This window comes from Canis lupus, chromosome 11 (genome assembly GCF_003254725.2).
Source record: "Canis lupus dingo isolate Sandy chromosome 11, ASM325472v2, whole genome shotgun sequence".
NCBI lineage: Eukaryota > Metazoa > Chordata > Mammalia > Carnivora > Canidae > Canis > Canis lupus.
The window spans coordinates 54,812,098-54,834,423 of record NC_064253.1 but is presented as its reverse complement, the minus strand read 5'-3'; the positions used below and the strand labels follow the sequence as shown (position 1 = coordinate 54,834,423).

The window sequence follows — 22,326 nt, the reverse complement described above, 5'->3', positions numbered from 1 at the left end:
GGGACTGGAAAAGTCTTGAAGGTCAGTCCTGACTCGGAATATTCTGAGTCCAGTGGGAAGCCTGCACAGTCACACTGTACAGCCTGATCCTAGGTAAAATGTGTGATTCTCTTTGGGCTTTTTGAAATATCATAAACAGCTCAAGGGCACCTGTTAATTGCTACCACCACAGACTCCCACAAATCCAAGCACAACTGGAGCTGGAAGCCACTAATCAGAGCTCACACCTGAGTGTCAGAACACAGATTCTGACTCAGTGGGTCAGAAGTGGGGCTGCGGAGCTTGCATTGCAACAAGCTCCAGAGTTGCCGGATAAAACAGGATGCCCAGTTAAACCTGAATATCAAATAAGCACCAAATAACTTTTTTCGCTTAGTTTTTCTTTGTCATGAAACTTTTTTGTTTTGAGATCATTGTAGATTCACATGCAATTGTAAATTGTAAGAAATAACACACAGAGATTCTGTGTACCCTTCACCCAGTTCCCCCCAGCGGTAACATCTTGCATGACTAGGGTACAGGACCAAAACCAGGATATTGGCATAGGTTCAGTCTAGATGCAGAACATTGCCACCACCCCAAAGATCCCTCGTGCTGCTCTAGCCATTTCCCTCCACCTCCACCCTCTCCATAACCCCTGACAACCACTAATCTCTCTTTTTCTATCCTTGTGCCATTTTTTAAAAAAGATTTTATTCATTTATTTGACAGGGAGAGAGAGAGAGCGAGAGAGAGCATGCACACAGCAGGAGAAGTAACAGAGGGAGAGGAAGAAGCAGGTTCCCTGCTGAGCAAGGAGCCCCATGCGGGACTCGATCCCAGAACCCTGAGATCATGACCTGAGCCAAAGGCAGAGGCTTAACCCACTGAGCCACCCAGGGGCCCCTATCCTTGTGCCATTTTAAGAATGTCACATAAATGGAACCATACAGCATGTAACCTTTGGGGCTTGACTTTTGTCACTCAGCATAACTCCCTGGAAATCTATCCAGCTTGTTGGTGTGGATCAATAGCTCATTCTTGTTTTATTATCGCTGAGTAGTATTGTGTGGTTTGGAGGCACACCATCCGTTTAACCGGTCACCCACTGAAAGCCAAAACGTGATAGTTTCCAGTTTGGGGCTGTTAGGAATAAAGCTGCTATACACATTTACGTATAAGTTTCTGTGAACGGAAGTAAGTCTCCGTTTCTCTGGGTAAATGCCCATGAGTGCAAATCACTGAATCCTAAAGGAGTTTTACATGTTTAGTTTCATAAGAAACACCCAAGCTATTTTTTAGTATAAGTAAAATATTGCATGGAGTGTATTACACTGAAAAAATTATTTGTCATTTATCTGAAATTCACACATCCTGTATTTTTATTCATCAATTTCTGGCATTCCTAGTCCCAGGTGATGCTGATGCTGCTGGTTTGCAAACTGCGTTTTCAGTAGCGGGGCTCTAATCTGTTTTTTTTTTGTTGTTGTTGTTGTTGTTGTTTTTGTAATTAATAAAAGGATTTCAAACACAAAAGCAGATAAAAACAATACTCTGAACTCTTTTTATACCCAGATTCTAGAATTTCCAAGGCTTTGCCACTCTTGCCTCATTCATCCTTTTTTTACCCTCTGAAGTATTTTTAAAAGATTTTATTTATTTATTTATTTATTTATTTATTTATTTATTTATTTATTTATAGCATGTGATAGCAGGTGGGGAGGGGCAGAGGGAGAGGAGAGAATCTCAAAAGCAGATGCCACGCGGAGCAGGACATGGTTGCTCCTGGGGCTCGATCCCATGATCCCATGACCCTAGGATCACCACCTGAAATCAAGAGTCAGGTGCTCAACAGACTGAGCCACCCAGGCATCCCTTCCTAAAATATTTTAAAGCAAATCCTGGACATTTTGTCTTTTTACCCCCATAAACTTCAGCGTGCAATTCTAAAAACTTGGGACATTTTCTGATACAACCGCAAGGCCAGGATGGCAACACTGGCAGTAGCTTCTGTGTCACCTGTTTCCCACCAAATGCAGGTGGAAATATCTCTGATTGCGTCATAAATGCCTCTTTATACTTGGTTCTTTTGCATCGGGGTCCAGAAAGGAGCACGCATTGCATTTGGTTGATATTTTCTTGTGTAACCCCCACGGTGCACTGCAGTGGGCCACTTCCCAGCAGACAGGCCTGCAGGGCCCTTTCTCGTGTGGCAACCTGGGAAGGTGCTTATGCCATGGCTTCCTTAGCCCCTTCTGTAGGAAGGATTTCCCCATCCTGCAGGTGAGGCTGCTGAGGCTCAGGGAGACGACTTTCCAAAGGATCCTGAGCCCTGAGGGTGAAGACCAGAATGTGGCCCGGACCTGGGTGTGGCCATGGGGCCTCGCTCTTGTTTCACTGACCTGCTTTTGGCTTCTTGGTTTGGGCTCTGGTTTAGAGGGGTTCCCTGTGGGCTACCAGGGATTACATCCCAGCCAGGCACAGAAAGGTATCAATAAGTTAGTGCCCCCAGAAGGAAGGGAGGGACAAGCTGGCTAATTATTTAATGGAATGTATATAGGAGCCTCAGTGTCGGAAAGTGCCTGGCCTCACACAGTGCCCTGGAAGTTCTCAGAAGGCCCAGGCTGGGGACACCTGGGTGGCTCAGTGGTTGAGCGTCTGCCTTTGGCTCTGGTGGTGATCCTGGGGTCCTGGGATTGAGTCCTACATTGGGCTCCCTGCGGGGAGCCTGCTTCTCTCTCTGCCTGTGTGTCTCTGCCTCTCTGTTTCTCTCATGAATAAATAAATAAATAAAATCTTAAAAAAAAAAAAAAAAAAGGAAGGGCCAGGCTGCCTCAGGTGCTAGGTGACTCTGCAGGCAACTTCCTTCTTCTCACTGTGACCCAGGGCCGGCCTGTTTGGAGGGAGGCTCCTGCAGCCTGGGCAATAAGGGCTGTGCTCAGGGAACAAAAGAAGCAACTGCAGGAAGGCAGGAAGGTCTGGAGTTGGGCTCACCTGGAGCCTGGGGCCCCGCCTGCAGCAGAACCACCCTTGGGGGGTGCACAGGGTGGACTTTGCTGTGAGGTGTGGAGGTTGGGGAGAGATGAACGTAAGGGGAGATAGAGCCCTGGGGATGCGCCTGGGGAGTGGACCAGGTTGGAGGGGACCAGGCCGACACTGTGGCCTCCAGGAGCCTGCAGAAGAGCCACCAGAGACCCAGACTGAGTTTCTCAAGCCTGTGTCTGACCACGTCCCTCCCCTGCTCCGTCCCCTCCCAGAGGTCCCTGCTGCCTGCAGACAAATCCTGCCTTCCTCATCAGGCTTCCATCTCTGTCCCAGACCACATTTTGAAACTCAGCCTTCCACACTTATTCCCTTCAAACTCAGATTCTCCTTCTAGAAATGCAGGGTGTGGGCCAGAATGGCATGTTGCATTCTGTTTTGTTTTGTTTTGTTTGAAAGTCTCTTCCAGTTCCAGGGAAGTCCTGCATGAAAGTGGCGCCTGATGCCAATGATAACTGTGGCAAGAGCAGGCAGTGAAAGGAGAGAGATATTCCCAGGTCCCCAGGCTCGGCCGCCCTTAGCACACGACTGTCAACCCCTCTGCTCCCCCACTGCCCACTGTAAATATGGATTCTTCTTGGGGTAGTTGGGAGGTAAATCAAATAATGTGAGCAAAGCACCTGGCACAGGCCTGGCACAGAAAGGATTCCTTAAATGATGGTTCCTAAAGAGCAACATTTGCAGACCTGTTCCTTAGAGGCATGAGAATGTGCGACTTCATTCATTGGAGTACCATCTAGGCATCACTTTATTCACAGAGGGCGCCCTGGCTCAGTCGCCTGTCAGTTGTGTAGGGAGAGATGGGAGTCCCCTGTGGGACAGTTTGGCCTCACACTGAGTACATCCCTGGGCCACCCCCAAAACATTCTGAATGACCATAAAACCGGGTCATTGTAATTTGCTCTAATGAGCTTACACAGGTGAATTTCCAGAGAGTCTGCCATTTGTCAGGCACTGTCGTAGGAACTCGTGTAATCACCCACACCCTGTGAAGTCCTACTACGGTTGCCATTTCGTAGATGAGGAAATGAGGCATAGAGAGCTGAAGTCACTTGCCCAAGGTCGCAGGGTGGTGAGTGCCGCAGCAGGAACTCAACCCCAGGAAGCCAGAGTCAGCCTGCCCACCTAACCTCTTCTGCACCGTGCAGCCTCCCTGCACCTGTGCCTACCACCCCTGCACCCTCGTGTCCACCCTGGGCCGTTGGAAAGGTCCCTGGAAGCTGCGACACTCTTGTAGGAACGGCTGCACCCCTGTGAGCGCTGGGGGTTGTGGCAGTGGCCTCACAGCTGTCCCACCCTAGCAGCTGAGGTCTGTCCCCCCGCCTCCCCCGAGTGTCCCCTGGCTAACTGCTGGCCTAGTGGACTGAAAGGCGGGAGTGGCCTCCTGATTATAAATGTCCCTGTCATGACAGGGCTTTTAGCAGCTCAGTCAATAGCCCATGAGACTGGCTAATAATGTCTATTAATGTCGGATCTCAGCACAAACCCTGTTAGGCAGAGCAGCCTGCTGGCTCCGGCTGGGGGTGGGAAGCCAGCCATCCCTCGTTCTCTGAGAAGGAAGAGAAGTTGTCTGAGGCTGGTCTCTGCTTTGGGCCGCCTGGGAGGAGTGCTGGCCCATCTGAGCCGTGCCCGGCCCTGAAGCCCCTCCTGGGTCTGTGGCTCACGCGAGTCTCCGCTCCCATCTGAATGCAGCTCCTGGGCAGCTCGTCTCCTGTCACCCAAGGCCAGCCTGACAATCGGATCTTTGCAGAAAAATTCCAGACCAAAATTAGGGCAGGGCTCTGGGCCAGAGAGTGGTTGGGTGTGCTAGACAAAAGACCCAGCGCTGCCCATGCCCTTTGACCCAGGAAACGGCTGAGAAAAGGAAAGGCTGTGTGCAGAAGTGGGCAGGACACTGACTCAGAGCCCAGGGCCCAAGCACAGCACAGACTCACACCTGGGAGCCAGAGCCCTGGGCTGCAGCCCTGCTCTGCACCCCACCCCACCCAGCCCCACCCTGTGGTGTTCCCTGGGACCCTCTGCACCCCCCCCCCCAACCCCATGGTGTTCCCTGGGTCCCTCTGCACCCACCCCTACCCCATGGTATTTCCTGGGACCCTCAGCAACCCCCCACCCTGTAGTGTTCCCTGGGTCCCTCTGCACCCCCCCACCCCGCGGTGTTCCCTGGGACCCTCAGCACCCCCCACCCCTACCCCGTGGTGTTCCCTGTGGCCCTCAGCATGGCCCTCCAGGCTGGGTCAATGAGAGTACTATAATCCATTGGTGATGCCTACCACCGGGTCAGGAGAAGAGAGTTTTGCTGTGTCTTTACCATTCCCGGCCTCTGAGAGGCCTCCAAGATCTGCAGTTTTATAACACATTTTTGGCTAATCCTGAGAGGATCCATCTTTTCAGAAAGTTTGGAGTTCTGTATTAAATACCTCTGATTTATTGCAAAATCCACACCGTTTTATATAAAGTTTGGAAAATTTTTTTAAAAACCAAAACAAACACAGAAAATTAACCCTGAATAGCATTTTGGTGCATTTCCTTCTAGTCTTTTCCCTTGGTTTTTGATACACATGGGCATGCACGCGCACACGCAAACACGTAACAAAAGCTGTTCTTATTTGATCGCTTACTGTACGGCATCCCTGATTGGCTTTTTATGCATGATATTTCACTTCACCCTCATAATAGCCCTACAAGGAAGAGATTTTTAAGATTTTATTTATTTATTCATGAGAGACAGAGAGACAGAGAGACAGAAAGAGAGGCAGAGACACAGGCAGAGGGAGAAGCAGGCTCCATGCAGGGAGCCTGAGGTGGGACTTGATCCTGGGTCTCCAGGATCAGACCCTGGGCTGAAGGCAGCGCTAACCGCTCAGCCACCCAGGCTGCCCCGAGGAAGAGATTATTATTCACATTTTGCACATGAGAGGAGAAAGCTTGCAAAACTTGAGCAGGTGCACGACACGATCAAATTTTAGTTTTTGAAAGCTCACCCACGACATCGTGCAGAATGGCCTGGGGGCTAGGGAGAGCTTGGTGGCTGGAGGGGTGGTCCTGTGGAGACCTGGGCCAGAATCTGTAGGTGCATGTTCTTCTTCCAGGGCCATGGCTCCAGGTGCTACCTGCTGTGGGGGCCAGGGAGCATGCACCTCTCTTCCTTGTGGACGAGCCCAAATGGAACTCACACATCATGCACAAATGACCCAAATTCTTTCCTTTTCTCTGTCTGAATGTACATGGGAGGGTATAATTGTTTTTCTGAACCATCTGAAGATACATGACATATATCTTTGAACTTTATCCCTAGATACTTGAGTCTTTCCTAAAAGTAGGCATATTCTCTTATAAAACCGTGTTACGTTAATTTCACAAAGTTTAATGTTGCAATGATACTTCATTTTTTTTAAGGTTTTTATTTTTATTATTTAATCATGACAGACACAGAGAGAGAGAGGCAGAGATACAGGCAGAGGGAGAAGCAGGCTCCAAGCCTGATGTGGGACTCGATCCTGGGTCTCCAGGATCACACCCCAGGCTAAAGGTGGCACCAAACTGCTGGGCCATCGGGGCTACCTGACGATACTTTAATCTACCTTTCATGTTCCAGCTTATCAAATAATGCCCTGTATAGAGTTTCCCCTCCAGTATGGGATCCAGACAAAGGTGCCTAATACCCTTTCCCCGAAAGGCAAGAGCTGAACTGGGCAGAGTATTTCTGAAGGGGAGCGCAGGACCACTGCCTCTGCTTGCAGAGCTATAAGATGCATTCATAAAACCCCCATGAACCAGGGTCTCTGTGTCAGCATTTGCTAGTTTGCCGGAGGGCCCTGTGGCTCTTCCCATGGCAGCTGTGGTTTTGCAGCCTTATTAAGCTAGGTTGGAGATACCACATTGTCTTTGCTCAATCTCAGTTGGGCAAGGTGTCAGTGGTTTCTGCAGAATTGGGGAGGTGAGGGAAGGAGAGGCGATGGGTGTTCTTGAGTCCACTCTGTTCTTGAAAGATAAAACCTGGAAAACATTGATCCTACCAGGTCAGGTACTACATCCTGTGCCCCTGCCACCTTGTATAAGACCTGTCGCCTACTATGTTGTGCAGATTTGCTGAATAAATGGATATTGGCCAGTTTTCTTTTCAGCTGTCTCTTCCTCATAAATAGAAAACTGGGTTGCAGAGCATTTGGGGGCAGGGGGCGGGCTTCAGCACCTAAGGCGGATGGTGGATGTGGATGAAGCCCATTTGGCTTTGGGTCCTCAGGCCTGTTCTGCTAAACCATGCAGTGAAATGAGTGTGCCAGTCACTGCCCGCTCCAGGTGCTGTGACTGAACCAGCGCAGTGGTCCCATGACCCAGGAAATCCAGGCCTGTGTGTGGAGCTGGAAGTCTCTGCTCAGGACACATATCCTCCTAGCACCCACGCAGCAATTCTCAGCAGGCAAAGAAGGAAGGGAAGGAAATGCTCTTTCTTTCTTTTTAATTGAAATATCATTCACATACCATAAAATTCACCATTTTAAAATGTATGATTCAGGGGCACCTGGGTGGCTCAGCCAGGTAAGCATGTCTGCTTTCGGTCAGGTCATGATCTCAGGGTCCTGACACCAAGCTCCACATTGGGCTCTCTGCTCAGTGGGGAGCTTGCCTCTCCCTCTCCCTCTGCTGCTCCCCCTACTTGTGCTCTCGCTCTCTCCCTGTCAAATAAATAAATAAGATCTTTAAAAAAATAAAAATAAGATGTATGATTCAGTAGGTTTTAATATAGTCACATGCTTGTGCAAACATCACCACTGTCTGATTTCAAAATAATTTCATCACCCCACAAAGAAACAGCATGTCCGGGATCCCTGGGTGGCGCAGTGGTTTAGCGCCTGCCTTTGGCCCAGGGCGCGATCCTGGAGACCCGGGATCGAATCCCACGTCAGGCTCCCGGTGCATGGAGCCTGCTTCTCCCTCTGCCTGTGTCTCTGCCTCTCTCTCTCTCTCTCTGTGACTATCATAACATAAATAAAAATTAAAAAAAAAAAAAAGAAAGAAACAGCATGTCCATTAGCAGTCACTTCCTATCGCCCTCTCCCCCCAGGGTCCTGGGCAACCACTAATCCATCTCTGTGAATTTACCTGTTCTGGAGCTTTCATATGTGTTAGTCAGGGTTCTGAATACAGAGTAGCGGAAGATGTATTAATTTGCTCAAACAGTGAAACCACATCTGGTCCATCATTTATGTGGGATCATGCCGTGTGTGGCTTCTTATGTCTAACTTCTTTCACTTATCGTGTTGTCAGGTTTGGCATGTGTGAGCTCTTCATTCCATTTTTTAGCTGAATAATATTCCATTGTATGACTAGACCACATTTTGTATATCCATTCCTCCACTGGTGGACATTTGGGTTGTTTCTACCTTTTGGCTGTTATGAATAATGCTGCTACGAACACTGGTATACCAGTTTTTTGTAGGCCTGTGTTTTCATTTTCCTTGGGGATATGCCTGGGGTGGGATAGCTAGGCCACATGGTAACTCTATGTTTCACCTTTTAAGGAACCGCCGGAGTGTTTTCCACAGTGGCTGTACCAGCAGTGTCTGAAGGGAAGTCTCCTTTTACTGAATGCCTACTGTGTGCTAGGCACTGTGCTGGACCCTTTCCACACTTCATCTCCTATGATCCTCACATGAACCCTGTGAAATACCTATGATTGCCTCCATCTTACTGAGGAGGACACTGAGGCTCAGAGAAGTGATGTGACTCCCCCAGCATCACACAGAGAAGAATGGCAGGGCCTAGATTCACACCCCATTCTGTCCCTTACATTTCCCTGTCTACCCAGTGATTGCTGACTGCCCGAGTGACCATCCAGATGCTTAAGCGGAATTAGCCCCCTCTTCTCCCCAACACTCCTGGGCACTGTTTTGCAGACGGGAAAATTGGACCCCCACTACCCAAAGGTCTGCGGGCACAAAGGGAACGTCTTAGACATCAAGTGGAATCCTTTTAATGATTTTGAGATCGCCTCCTGTTCTGAAGATACCACAGTGAGTGTCAGCGCATGAGGCGGTTCCCCTTACCCGAGCGGAGTGGGGTTGGGGCAGGGGAGGTGGAAGGGTGTCTGTATTTGGTTCAGATGCTCCTGACCCCCTGATCCTTCATGGGATCACTGTGGGGGTCACTGTGGCAGGGAGAGGCTAAGTGAGATTGTGGGGGGAAAGTTCTGGGCTCTGGGACTTGGGGCACTGTCCCTTTAGACCTTCTCTCTGGACCGCAGTCGCACCACCTCTAAAATGGGCATAACAGCTCCCAACCATTTAATGAGGATCCAATGAGACTTGCAGTCCACTGGAAAAGCCCATTTTTGAGGGAACTTTAAAATGCTGGACGGAGCATTTTTTTGTTGTTGTTGTTACGTGAAAATATTGTGACACTTTACCTCACAGACAATGGAGCTTTAAAAGGATAGAAGTGGGATCCTTATATGAATATGGGCACCACAACCATCCCCAAAGCTTCAGCCACACCAACTTTTTGAGCCCCTGTTCTGTACCAGGGTCATAATCCTTGCTCCCTATAACATTTGGTGTTATTTATTTATAATATGTTCTGTGCCAACCTCTAAAATGGAGTGAGTCGGCTTAAAACAAAAGACACAGCTTAAAATAAAAGACACTGACTCTCACCACACATACCATTTCACCTTGTCTTGCCGGCAACCTCACAAGGTAAGATGTTTTTCTTATGGAGAACTTGAGGATCTGAGAGGTACAGCAGTTTGCCCAAAGTCACACAGGCTGAGGATGCGGAACAAGGCTTCAGACTAAGGCTTGATTCCAGGGCCCAATAATATTTCCACTGAGCTATCCCACTTCCCTAAATAGCAGCAGCCACAGATGGAGGAAGTGAAGAAATGATGCTCGGTACGTTGATTGTGAAGGGTTGCAAGTGCTGAGCTCCGGGTTTAGCTCAGAGCTTCCTAGCCATCAAAGCAAAAAGGGAAATAGAATGTATTGCCATACCCTCACTGTCTGATTGAAGGAAACAGACCAATTCATCAGGAGAAGCCGGTAGAAAATTCTCAGAGAACTTGTGTCAGTTTCCATATAGGGGATGAAGAGGAGCATAAAAAGTGACTGGGGAGGGGGCTTCACAGAAGGGGCAGTCAGGCCCCATATGTGAGAATTGGCCTTGTCTCCAGTGGTTGGGTAGCCAATATCTGACTCTGTCCCCACTCCTAGAATACCTGCCTTTTCAAGGACTGCTTTGAAGACTCCCTTCAAGGTCTTTATTAAATTCCTAGCTACCTCATCTCTGGCCACCGTTCCTCCCCAGGTGCCCGGGGGTCAGGAGGATTGGATATAACTATCAAGAATGGCAGTGCCTAACCCCACCCAGGCCCACCGTGTTAAGTGCTGGACTGTCTCCTCCCTGTCCCCAGGGGCCTATGGGGCAGGGGTGGCCCTCTAGCTCTGAGCAGCATGGGGGCCGTGTCTGTGCCTCCCAAACACATCTGCCCACAGTCCACCCTCCAGCTGCGGCCAGTTCTGTGCAGGAACAGCATTCACCCAACACATCATGGGGAGCCTCTGGCACTCGTGGGGTTGCCTTGCTGGTTTTAAATCCAGATGACCAGGAAATAAATATTTGTTGAATTGAAAGCAAAGTCTGAAAAAAACAAAAACAAAAAACAAAGAAAGCAAAGTCTACCTGGAAACCCTGTGGGAAAAGGGGCGTCCAATCACATAGAGGTCTGAGAGTTCTGAAGGACGACAGAACACCCCCACGTCCCCAGCCTCTGTAACATGGAGCTTACTCTCTACCCTTATATCCTCGACAACACTACTCTGAAAGGAAGCCCTTGGCCCCTCTTCCCAGGCCCTTACTGTGGAATACAGCCCACGACCCCATCCAGCCTGGCCTTCTTGCCCTTTATCTTTCCTCTTTCAGGCCATCCTAGGGGCCACTCCAAATGAAAGAGTTCGTCCCTACCCTGTCCTGCTCCAGAGACTGCACTGGCTCCCTAGAGTTCTGACGACAGAACACAAACTCTTGCTCCTGGCATTTGAGGTTCTAGCCTGAGCATTTGGGACAACTGTACTTTGAGAGACATTCTAGGCCTAGGAGGCAGATTTGGTCTGACATCCAGCCTGGGAGTCAGACCTGTGGCCCACCCAGCTGCCCACAGCTCAGCTCATTAGGATGGCACGGGTGACCAGGAGGCAGATTCGGAGGCCTGGGCTCAACTCTGGCAATGGGAGCCCCTGCTTGGGCTGGAAGACCTTGGCAAAGCTTCTCTCCCTCTGAGGGCTCCAGCTGCCCCTCCACGGCGTGAGAGATGAATACAGAGAGCACCCCACTGAGCGCTTCCAGTTCTGTGGCTTAGGGTGGCTGGGGTACCAAGGTGACCCTGGCTAACATAACAATACCCTGCTGGCTGTGTCTCCCCTGAAAGATTAAGGTCTGGGACATCCCCAAGCAGCTGCTGACGAAGAACCTCACAGCCTGCAAGAAGGAGCTGATAGGCCACACCCGCAGGGTGGGCCTGGTGGAGTGGCACCCCACGGCCGCCAACATCCTCTTCAGCTCTGGCTACGACTACAAGGTGAGTTCATGCACTCATTTCTTGGGGCCGCCCTAACATGACCAGACTGGGCACTTAAGACAATATAAATTTATTCTCACATAGTTCTGGAGACCAGAAACCCAAAATCAAAATGTCAAGAGGTCCATGCTCCCTTGCAAAGACCCTAGGGGAAGAATCCTCCTACGCCTCTTGCAACTTCTGGTGGCTCCATGCATCCTTGGCCTGCACCTGCATCACTTCCAACTGCCCCCAGCTTTACGTGGCCTTCTCCTCTGTGTTTCTGTGTATCCTTCCGTCTTCTGATGAGGACACCAGTCATTGGATGTAGGGTCCACCCTAGTACAGTATGACCTCATCAGAACTAATTATATCTGCGAAGACCCTGGTCCCTAATATGGTTATGTGCTGAGCTTTGGGTGGACATGAGTTTTGTGGGGGAAGGGGATACACTATTCAACCCATTAGTCTTCCTGGAAGAGCTGGGCTAGACCCTGTCCAGAGAAGCTTCCCACCTCCCCATTGACTGCCAAGCTGGAAAATTCATAGTATAGGAGCTCCAGATTCTATTCCAACTCAGTCTCTGTCTTGCAGTATGAACTAGGAAAGTCCCTTGTCTTCTATAGGCCTCAGTTTCTCAATCTGTACACAAATGGGTGGATGTGACCATAGCCATGGCTTTTAAACTCTTCCCTTCATAACATAGGGATTTACAGAGGCACTTTGGCAGAGCCTCTTGCCCCTTCTGATCAGAAGTGCTCTTTTGTCTGTTTATGTAGGATGTGTCTGCAGGGCTACCACCTATGGTTGTGCAAGTTATTCTGCACACAACTCCAGGGAGTGTGATTCACATCCCAGGCTATGGGAATGGATTGCCGTGGAGCTGTGCAGTGCACAACCTATGCAGCTAAATGTGGCAGCGCTGTTTATCTGTGTGAGGTGGAAACTGCTGCTAATAATTGTTTGAAACCCCCGGACAAGCTCATCCCCTGGGGTCCTTCCGATATGGCTGTTTTGTTGCTCCAAAGCAGATGGTGTTTTCTTTTCACCGCCAGACAGCCTGACTCCTGGCTTCCCCTCCTGCCACGTAGTAGCTTCAGCCAGCAGATCCATCCTCCCACCCAAGGCTTCTTGGCCAGACTGCCATCTGTGGCTTCCCTCCTGGGGATACCGTGTTTCACTGCAGCCTGGCGGGCGTGCGACTGTGGGAGCCAGGGGTGGGGGTGGCCACTGTGCTCAGAGCCAGCTCATTGCTGTACAGGTGATGGTCTGGAACCTGGACACAAAGGAGTCTGTAATCATGAACCCCGTGAGGACAATTGGCTGCCATCAAGGCGTGATCCTCTCCATGTCCTTCAACACCAATGGCAGCCTGCTGGCCACCACCTGTAAAGACCGCAAGATTCGGATACTTGACCCCCGAGCAGGGGCCGTCCTCCAGGTCTGTGCTGGGCTGGAGTCTGTCTTGGGGGCAGAGCAGCAAGGAGCGGTGAGGGGCTGGGGAGGCTTCAGAGAACAGGGTTGTGATGCTATCAGCATTGAGGCCAAGCCTTCACATGTGCTACCTCCATCTGTCCTCTTGGCACTGCTGGGAGGTAGGATATGTCACCCCCATGCTTTGGATGAGAAAACAGAGGCCGAAGAGAGGTTAGGTGATTTGTCCACTTTGAAAGCTCAGCTTTGAACGTGGTCTAATCCAGAACTTGTCGGTGTGCCTCAGCTCTGCCAGGAGGCATGGCACTACTGCCCGTCCACTGTTTGACCGTAGGCAAGCACGTTCTGTTCTCTGAGCCTCCGCTTCCTTATCTGCAGCAGTGGGCCATTAGTCCTTCCTCCAGGAGGATGAAACGAGATAACCCAGGTGACAGTGCCTGCCTAGCCCCATGCCTTGCATCCAGTGAGCGCTCAGCCATCCTTCAGCAAGAGCATGGAGCTGAGCCGAAGGTTGCCTCTATCCTAGCTCAGGAAAAGAACTCTCAGCAAAAATCCTGGGAGAGAATCCCTGTGGGTGGAGGATCTCGGAAGGCTTCCTGGAGGCAGTACCTCTGGAAAGATTTCTTTAATCAGAGCTAGGGTGAACAAGGAAGGTATTTTAGGTACAAAGCAGCAGCAGCAAAGGCAGGGAGGCCAGAGCCCCTAGCTGCTGCCCGCAAGCCCCCTGACCGCACATGTCCGCCCAGGAAGCCAACTGCACGGGGCACCGAGCCAACAAAGTGCTATTTCTGGGGGATCTGAATAAGCTGCTGTCCACGGGCACATCGCGATGGAACAACCGGCAGTTGGCCGTGTGGGACCAGGTGAGTCTCCCCTGCCACCCCACACTGCCCCTCACCATCACCCAGAGGCTGAGTGCTCATTCATTCATTCCCTTACTCAGTGCTCAAGCATTCATTCACTCATTCATTCATTCCCTTACTCATTACTTAGCATGGCCTGCCTGGCGCTAAGGATGCAGGATGAAAAACGGGGGGATGCCAACAGCCGGATGGAGCGAGCGCAGACCTTGTGCATCTTCTCGTTCAAGGAGGGAGTGGCCGTGGTGTGGGGAAAGGGGGGAGGTGGCCACTTCAGGGACCAGGACAGGGGGAGGGTGGGCAGAGAGGGCGGAGATGTCCTTCTGAACAGAGGGAACAGCTGGACAGGGGCTTGGAACAGAGCCCTGGGGCAGGTGGGCAGGAGAGCAGCTGGGGGTCGGGGTGAGGGTGAGGGCCAGGCCAAGCAGCACTGATTTGAAGGGGCACGTGGCTAGAGTTTCAAAGACTGGACAGATCGCTGCCTCTCTCTGAATATCCTTCTTCATCTTTTACAACAAGTAACAAAGCAAGCAGGGGAGGCCTTGTGTGCGATCAGGGGTGTAAGAGGTGATCCATTGAAAGCAAAATGCCGGCAAAATAAAAGGTGGTGGCCTCTCTCTCTCCCCTCTCTCACATGCACACATGCATGTGCGTGTACATGTGCACACACACACACACACATTCAGAGCCCCCTGGTGGGGATTCTTAATTCAGAGAACACCACTGAGGGCCCCCGGGAGTGACCCCCAGGCCTTCCCGGTCTCCCTTCCCTTGCAGGACAACCTCTCCGTGCCTCTCTCAGAGGTGGACCTGGATGGCTCTTCGGGCGTGCTATTTCCCTTCTACGATGTAGACACCAACATGCTCTACGTGGTGGGGAAGGTCAGCCTGGTGCGGGAGGGAGGTGACTGCTGGTACCCCGAGGCAGGAAGCAGAACTCCCCCCGCCTAACCCTGCCAGTAGCCAGGCAGCAGGGGACAGGCAGGAGTTACTGGACACTCTCTCCCTGTCCCACCTTCCTGGCTCCCAAGGAACACCCAGGGCCAGGCCTTTGGTCAGAAACCCCCAGGCTTATCCCTCCTCAGTTCTGGGACCAGATGAGGTGGGACAAGTGGCTGTATCCCAAGAGGGGTACCATCGGTTTTGGGCGGGGAGCAGGTTGTCTTTGTGTAGAACTATCTTGTACCTGACATCGTAGCTCCTCCCCACCAATGTCAGGAGCAGCGCTCCTCCCCCTTCCCCTCCCCAGTCACCATGACATGGGCAACCAGGTGAGACCCACTGGGTGGTCCCAGGACACGCCACTTCTGACCTTTATGTGCAGCTGGGAGTGGGATTCAGGCCTGTGCTCCCAGAGCTCCCACCTTGGGAAGGCACATAGGTGGGCTTTGGGTCGTGGTTGGGGTGTTAAAATGGGGACCCCCTGCTGCTTTGGTGACAGTTCCCTGATGTTTTCTTATGTGAAGTGGCTTTGCCAGCACTTCAGTCATCGTGAACACCAGGTTTCTGCTGCATGGCAGCGGGGGCCAGGAGGGGGCTGATGGGAACCGGCTCTGAGCTGTACCCCCTCCTCCTCAGGGAGATGGAAACATCCGCTACTATGAGGTGAGCGCCGACAAACCTCACCTGAGCTACCTGACTGAATACCGCTCCCTTACCCCACAGAAGGGGATCGGTGAGTGTGGACCACTGAGGCCTTTTGGAGTCTGGGGTAACGGAGACGAGTCTGATGAGGGCCCTCATTGGGAGGGCAGATGGTGGATCAGCGCTGGCCCTATGGGAGCTCTCATGGGAGGTGTGCGGGAGGTTCTCCGGGAGCAAGTGGCAGGAAGTCAAGGAAGGCTTCCCAGAGGAGGCAACACTTGAGGGGCCGAAAGGGGAGCAGAGCACAGCATGGGCAGAGAATGAAGGTGTTCTAGGCCAAGGCAGAGCAGTTATAACTATAGCCACGACCTTAAGAGAGGCTGACCTAGGAGGGCCCGTACTTGTAAGTGTATTTGGGAATAAGGAAAAAAAAAAAAAAAAACAAGACAGGTCTATATGTTGTCTATACAAAACCCACTTCAGTGAAGACACGGCTAGATTAAACGCAAAGGCACCGTGCTAACACTAAGCAAGAGAAAACGAGGACAGGAGCTCTGTTCAGAGCAGCTTGGGCACAAGCTGAGGGGTGGTCGTGGAAGGTCTAGAGCAGAGCACGCTTCCTGTAAGAGCCTAGCTAACATCCCTGAAGTCCTTGAGGATGAGGACCAAGTCTGATTACTTCAACCCCAGTTCCCCAGCACAGGGCCCAGCCCTGCCTAGGTATTTGCTCATGAGCTGCTTGTAGAGGGAAGGGTGGTGGGAGAAGGCTGCTCTCTGCTCATGCCCAGGTGTGCAGCCTGGCTTTGCCACTCACACTGGGTCCCTGTGACCCCAGCCCAGTCGGAACCTCTAGTCCTCCTTGGCCATCCACCCGCAGGTATCATGCCAAAGAGAGGTCTCGACGTCACCTCCTGCGAGATTTTCCGCTTCTACAAGCTGATTACAACCAAAGGCCTCATCGAGCCTATATCCATGATTGTACCTCGGCGGGTAAGGTGGTATGGCCATCTGTGAGGGAGGCGGGAGCCCCTCCTGGAGAGGACAGGCCCTGGGACCTGGGGCCCGGAGCCCATGTCCCTGGGAGGCAGCAGAGAGGCTGATGGCCAGTCCTCAAGGGGAAGACCCTTCTCATTGTCAGTGCAGTGTTGCTGGGAGCTAAGCGTTCTGAGTCCCACCTGGTCTCTGCTCTTGAGTTGCAGTGTGACCTTGGGCATGTCTCTTTGCTCTCTGGGCCTCAGTTTCATCAACTCATAGGTGGGGAAAGCCTGGACCCCAGCTCCCTGAGGGCCCTCCCATCCGGGCGGCTTCCTTGCTACCACAGCCCTCACCGTCCTGGCTTCTTCTACAGTCGGAGTCTTACCAAGAGGACATCTACCCACCCACGGCAGGAGCCCAGCCCTCTCTGACAGCCCAGGAGTGGCTCCGTGGAATGAATAAAGGTGAGGGAGGCAGGCAAAAGGCCCCAGGCAAATGCAAGGGGAAATGGAGTGTCCAGTGGCCCCAAGTAGCTGAGAAGGGGTTGATCCCACACTTCCAGATAAATGATCCTTTACAGTCAGTCCCCACTGATGAGGATGGTCACATATGGCTCCAAGAAGGAAGAGGTTGGCCCAAGTGGCTCAGGAAACTTCCAAATCAAGGGATTTTGCTCTATAGAAAACTTCTTGAAACTCCAGGCTGTGCAGAGTGAGTGGACAGTCTCAGCTGAGTGCCCTTGCTCATCCTCTCATCCCTCCTTTGCAATTACTCTTCAACCTGAGAGACCCTGTAGGCAGTAGGTCCCACCCCAGGCCCTTCCTCCCTAGGCTGACACCCTCCCCATCCTGTCCACCTAAGGACAAGCCCAGGGGAGGCAGGCAATGAGTGCTCCCCAGCCCTGCTCCAGCAGCTGCCTCTGTGCCTGGGACCTCCCTCTTCTTCTTCCTCCCCGCTTTGGGTCACACTTGGTCTGCTCCTCTCTGGTCCCCTTGTCTCTTCTGAGACTGTGATCCCTGGCCTCCCCTGCTTCTCAGAGCCATTGGGAGGATTCAGAAACTGGTAGATGACAGAAGGCAATGTGTGTGGGACTGTCCCTACAAAGCAAGGACACTGGAAGCACTCGTGGCATTTGGGGTGCAGCTCCAGGGCTTGTCCTCTGCTGCTCCTGCAAACCAGGCTTTGCTTAGATGATCACTTGAGTGTGTGTTTGCACTCTGGTGCCCTTGTGTGTGGGCTGGTTCCTGTCTGCTTGTGGCCAGAGCTCTACTCCTGTGTGGGGCTCTGTGCGTCTGTGTGTGGCTCTGTGCCTGAGGGTGTCAGCATCTGCTCATGAGCACTCAGGCCCCATTACAGCCTTTTGCTTCCCTCCCAGGACCAGTTCTGGTGTCCCTGAGGCCCTGCTCTGAGCTGCTGAGCCCCCAGCCACTGCTCCCTGAGAGACCCCCATCCGAGCCCACGACCCCCTTCAATCAAAAAGAGAAGTTGGTTGTAGAAGATGGTCAGAAGCCCTTCTCCCGGGTGGAAGAGAAGGTGCCAAGGCAGGCAGCAGAACGCAGGCTGGAAGAGAAGAAAACACGGCTTACAAACGGCTTTGACATTGAGTGTCCCCCACCAAAGACAGAGAACGAGGTGTGAACGTGGGGAGGGGAGAGAGATGGTCTCGGGACAGGATGAGGGGTGACTAAAACAGCCAGCAGAGCGCTATATGTCTGCCCAGATGGCCAGGTTACCTATAGATGGTGGAAAACCGTCTGACTGCAAGATGCAGGGGGTTTGGTTTGGTATTAAAGTCCCTCCATTCCCATTCTGACACGAGGATTTTCTGTTTCAGAGTCAACATTTGTTCAGGGCCTACTGTGTGCCAGGTCCTGTGGTAGGCACTGTGACCTATCACCCGATTGAATCCTTTCCACCTGGGAAAGGATGTCAGCATGTAGTGGCTAAAAACATAGGGGCTGGCATCTCCCGGAGGGATTCTGATCCTACCTCTGCTGAGCAGGGACTGTAGGACCTCAGAGCCAGGGGCTGAATCTCTCTTAGCTTCTGTTCCCATGGTGGCAGCGCACTGGGGCGCTCACACCACCACCCCTGTAGGGGTGCTGTGAGCATGCAATGGCAAAGATCCTTAAAGGGGAGCATCTGACAGCTAGTACTGTTCTCCACAGCACAGCAATTATGATAGTGCCCAGGTTCATTTTCTGACCCCCAGCTTCTAGAAGGAGCCAACTGAAACTCAGATAGGGTAAGTAACTTGCCTGAGGTCACATAGTTCAGCGAGTTCCGCAGATGAGGGATCTCCAGACTTCAGGACCAAGCATCCTTTCCTCTGTTCCACGGGGGATCCAAGGAGGCACACAATGTCTCAAACATCAAGTCATTTAAAATCTCATTTGTCGGGTGAAGAAAAGGTTTTTATAAAGGTCTGTGCGATGGCCATTCCCTAGCGCCTCAGGCACATTAATCGCCTCTGCCTCTCTGAGCAGGAAAAGGGGGCAATATTTTGTCCTTCCTGCTGTTGTTCTGGGCCCTCACATCCCAGGACATCGAGTGATCTTTCCCTCTGTTCTGTGCTTTCCCAGCTGCTACAGATGTTCTATCGACAGCAGGAGGAGATCCGAAGGCTCCGGGAGCTATTGACTCAGCGCGAGGTCCAAGCCAAACAGTTGGAACTGGAGGTCAAAAACTCTCGGATGAACTCAGAGAGGTTCTGAGCAGAGATCTCTGCTCTCCCCGCCCTCAGGGACACCACTCGGCTCCATGGGGAGGTCCAGAACCAAACCACAAGTCCCCCAAGAACAACCACTATTTCTATATTTTTTACCAGAAAACGAAAAACTCTCGGTTGCTGAAAGATTCCAGTGGGGGGATGTGGTGCCCTTTTTCTAATCGCCTTCTCAAAACAATGGTGTCTGAATTGACTCTTTTTAGACAATAACTTGCCTTCCGTTTAATTCTGTCTTTAAGGGTCTACAGTGAGCTATTACTTCTCAAGGGAAAGAGCACTGTATAAAGTTAGAGCTGGAGGGACCCGAGAGGGGGACCTGCCTGTGATTCGCAAGCTGTGGTCCACAGAATGGGAGAAAGCCTCAGCAGGAGGGCCGTGGCCCCCCTCCACCCCGTTCCAACCAGATAGCGCCCCTTCTTCCCGATTTATATATTGGCTTCTGTGGAATGCATAATGCTGCTTCTGAGAAAACATTTAGAAGTTTGGAAAACCAACGATCTGGCCCAACTTCTTCATTTTACAGGTGGACAAACTGAGGCCCAGAGAGAGACAAGTGATCAAGGTCCTCAGAGGGTTCGTGGCAGGGCGGGGTCAAGCTTCTGGTCTGCTGGGTCTGTCTTTCGGCTGTTTCTGGGCTGATGCAGCTCTCAGCCCATGTGGCAGGAATCCCTTTGTTCCGGCTGGGCCCCTGACTTGCTCAGTTTCCCATATGAACCCAGTCACAATTTCTCCATATGAACCTGGGGACCCTGGGGTGTGCTGCCCTCTACAGGATCTGCCACCAGAGACAAGAAACCTTGGCATTGACCTGAGGAAAACTATCTGTAGGGTGATGATCTGGGTCTGCCGAAGGAACTCACATGACATTGGTGAACGGGCAGAGAAAATTTAACTGTGGGGAAATAAGTCAAGCTTTGGCCCAATGCTAGAACACAGATAGGAGGCCAAAACCATCCTCTCTTCAACCAGAATCAGCCAAATGTGGGCAGACACCATCCCTTATGTGGGGGAGCAGACATCAGAGTGGTGCCCATGACCACTGACTGCCACCACCAAAGCCCTCAGGCCACAGAGCCTGCCCGCTCCAGAGGATATAGGCAGATTTCGGTTCAGGAAGAAGGGAGCCTCAACCCTGCAGTGTGCCAGCAGAGCCTTCTGGAGAGGGATGACTGCACTAGGCAAGGAGGTAGGGCCAGATAACCCTGAAGTTCCCCTTCTAGCCTGAGAGTTTTTACGTGTCCCTCCTTTGTGAATCTGTGTTCTGAGCCCATTCTCTAAAGTTCTTTCTCAGTGGTCCATACAGCAGCCCAGCTGAGATGGAGAATGTTGGAAATTGAATGTGCCCCTCCTGACTGAGGAGGTACAGTCGATGAGTTTTGCCCACTGCACAGGCCAACACTGGAGCTAAGATGGCATCTGGAGGAGGCCACCTATCCTGGGAGATTTCAACCCAGGCTGTACATTAGAGTCCTCCTAAGAGTGTTCGAGAAATACAGATGCCCACACCCAACTCCAGACCAGTCGAAGCTGAATCTCCTGAGTGGGGCCTGGCTTTGTGCATGTTGTTATAAGTTCCCAGGTCATTCTGCAATACGGTGGGGATGGAGAGCCACTGGGTCAGCCCATCTGTACCCATCTGCAGTAAAGATGAGGACAGTGAGCATCAGACAAGCTCTAGGACTCCAACTCCATTCCAGGTTGGAAGCATCAACCCATGTCTCTCTGGGACCCCTGGCTACAACTCAATGATGGCTCTGTGCCCCTGAGTGCCCCCTCCCCTAACCGTGGCTTGGTTCCCTTGTCTGCCTACACATGCTAGATGCCCAGATTCCCTAGCTTGTTTACTTAGTCAGTGGGACTCACCAAAGGCCAAAGACCAAATCCCAGGTGTTGTGAGGGAAGCAGAGCTCCCCTGGGTGGGGTTACCTTTCCCACCTGATTTGTGGCCAGCACTTCACAGTTTACAAAGCCCTCCCACCTCCACTCACTGGCACATCCAACTCTAATTCCAACGTGGGCCGGGCAGGCGTTATCCCCAGGGTCAGAATAATGACAGTATCCCCATGTCATTCTCAGAGAATGAAGAAGTATCATGCCCACAGGCACTGGCTGCAGAGAGCTGGAGGTGGGGCTGAGTCTGGGGAGCATACCCCAGTGCCTCCTCTGCACATAACCTTCTGGAACTCTCCTGACCCCTACGGGACCCAGACATCATGCTCAAAAACAATGTGAAGGCATCTGTGAACAAACTTGTTTTTTGGGTTTGCTTTTTTTAAAACGAATAAATTATTTAAATTATTTCACAGCAAGGGAGAGGGATAGTAATTTTTAACAAATATTTTTTAAGCCATTTTTTTAATTGCATTTTTTGTTTATGTTCTTGACTGATGAAGTAGAACTTGCCCAGCATCTGCAGGGCCAGGCCCTCACACTCCGGGCAAGCAGAATGTGCGCTCATCTCTTTACTCCATACCCTGGGAGCCCCCCGACTGTTGACTCAGGAACTTTCTGAGAATGAAGATAGCACTGAGAGATGAGCATTGGGGCGTATCCACCTTAGCGCTACTATAAATGTTCTTCCTGGAATAAGATTTAAGATTGTATCATAGAAGGAAGAAGGAAATCAAAAATAAAATAAATCTATGCTTTTAATATGAAACCGTGCCTAAAATAGTTTGTTTTAATGTTGTTTCTGAAATTCCCTTTACCTTTCTAAAAAAAAAAAAAAAAAAAAAGGAAAAGGAAAAGAAAAGAAAAAAGAAATAAAAGTGAAAATAAATACATGTGAAATCTTGCACATGTATCCAACAATAATAAACAACATCTGCCTAGACATTTTAATACCTGGAGCTTTCCTTTTCTTGATTTGTTCCACAGATACTAAATGAGTATCTAACTTTTTTGGGCCAGAGACCAGGCTGGGAAACAGATAAAACAGATTTGGTCCCTGCTCTCTGAAGTTTTCAGTCATGGTTGGAAGGAAGACAAGGGCCAGGATAGGGGAAGTGTGGGTTGCTCTGGGAGAAGCAAGGAAAGCTTCCTGGAGGAGGTAATATTTAGGCAGACACCTGAAGGATAAATAGAAGTAAGCAGGGCAAGGGTATTTAAGGAAAAGAGGTTTCAAGCAGAGAAAACCTACTATTCCATGGTCTGGAAACAAGCAAAAGATA

At 51.2% G+C, this 22,326-nt stretch overlaps 1 protein-coding gene across 8 annotated transcripts in view; it reads left to right on the top strand.

The window, feature by feature from the left end:
* CORO2A (coronin 2A) overlaps window positions 1-21,815 on the top strand; it is a 54,952-nt gene extending 33,137 nt beyond the window's left edge. For all 8 annotated transcript variants that reach the window (XM_025432492.3, XM_025432490.3, XM_025432496.3 and 5 more), the window contains 10 exons: window positions 8,922-9,038; window positions 11,447-11,596; window positions 12,837-13,016; window positions 13,756-13,872; window positions 14,647-14,751; window positions 15,448-15,544; window positions 16,331-16,443; window positions 16,802-16,892; window positions 17,804-18,060; window positions 19,011-21,815. In XM_025432492.3, the coding sequence (XP_025288277.1) occupies window positions 8,922-9,038; window positions 11,447-11,596; window positions 12,837-13,016; window positions 13,756-13,872; window positions 14,647-14,751; window positions 15,448-15,544; window positions 16,331-16,443; window positions 16,802-16,892; window positions 17,804-18,060; window positions 19,011-19,142 (1,359 nt within the window). In that variant the 3' untranslated portion in view covers window positions 19,143-21,815. The remainder of the gene's footprint in view (window positions 1-8,921; window positions 9,039-11,446; window positions 11,597-12,836; window positions 13,017-13,755; window positions 13,873-14,646; window positions 14,752-15,447; window positions 15,545-16,330; window positions 16,444-16,801; window positions 16,893-17,803; window positions 18,061-19,010) is intronic.
* Window positions 21,816-22,326: the final 511 nt, after the last annotated feature.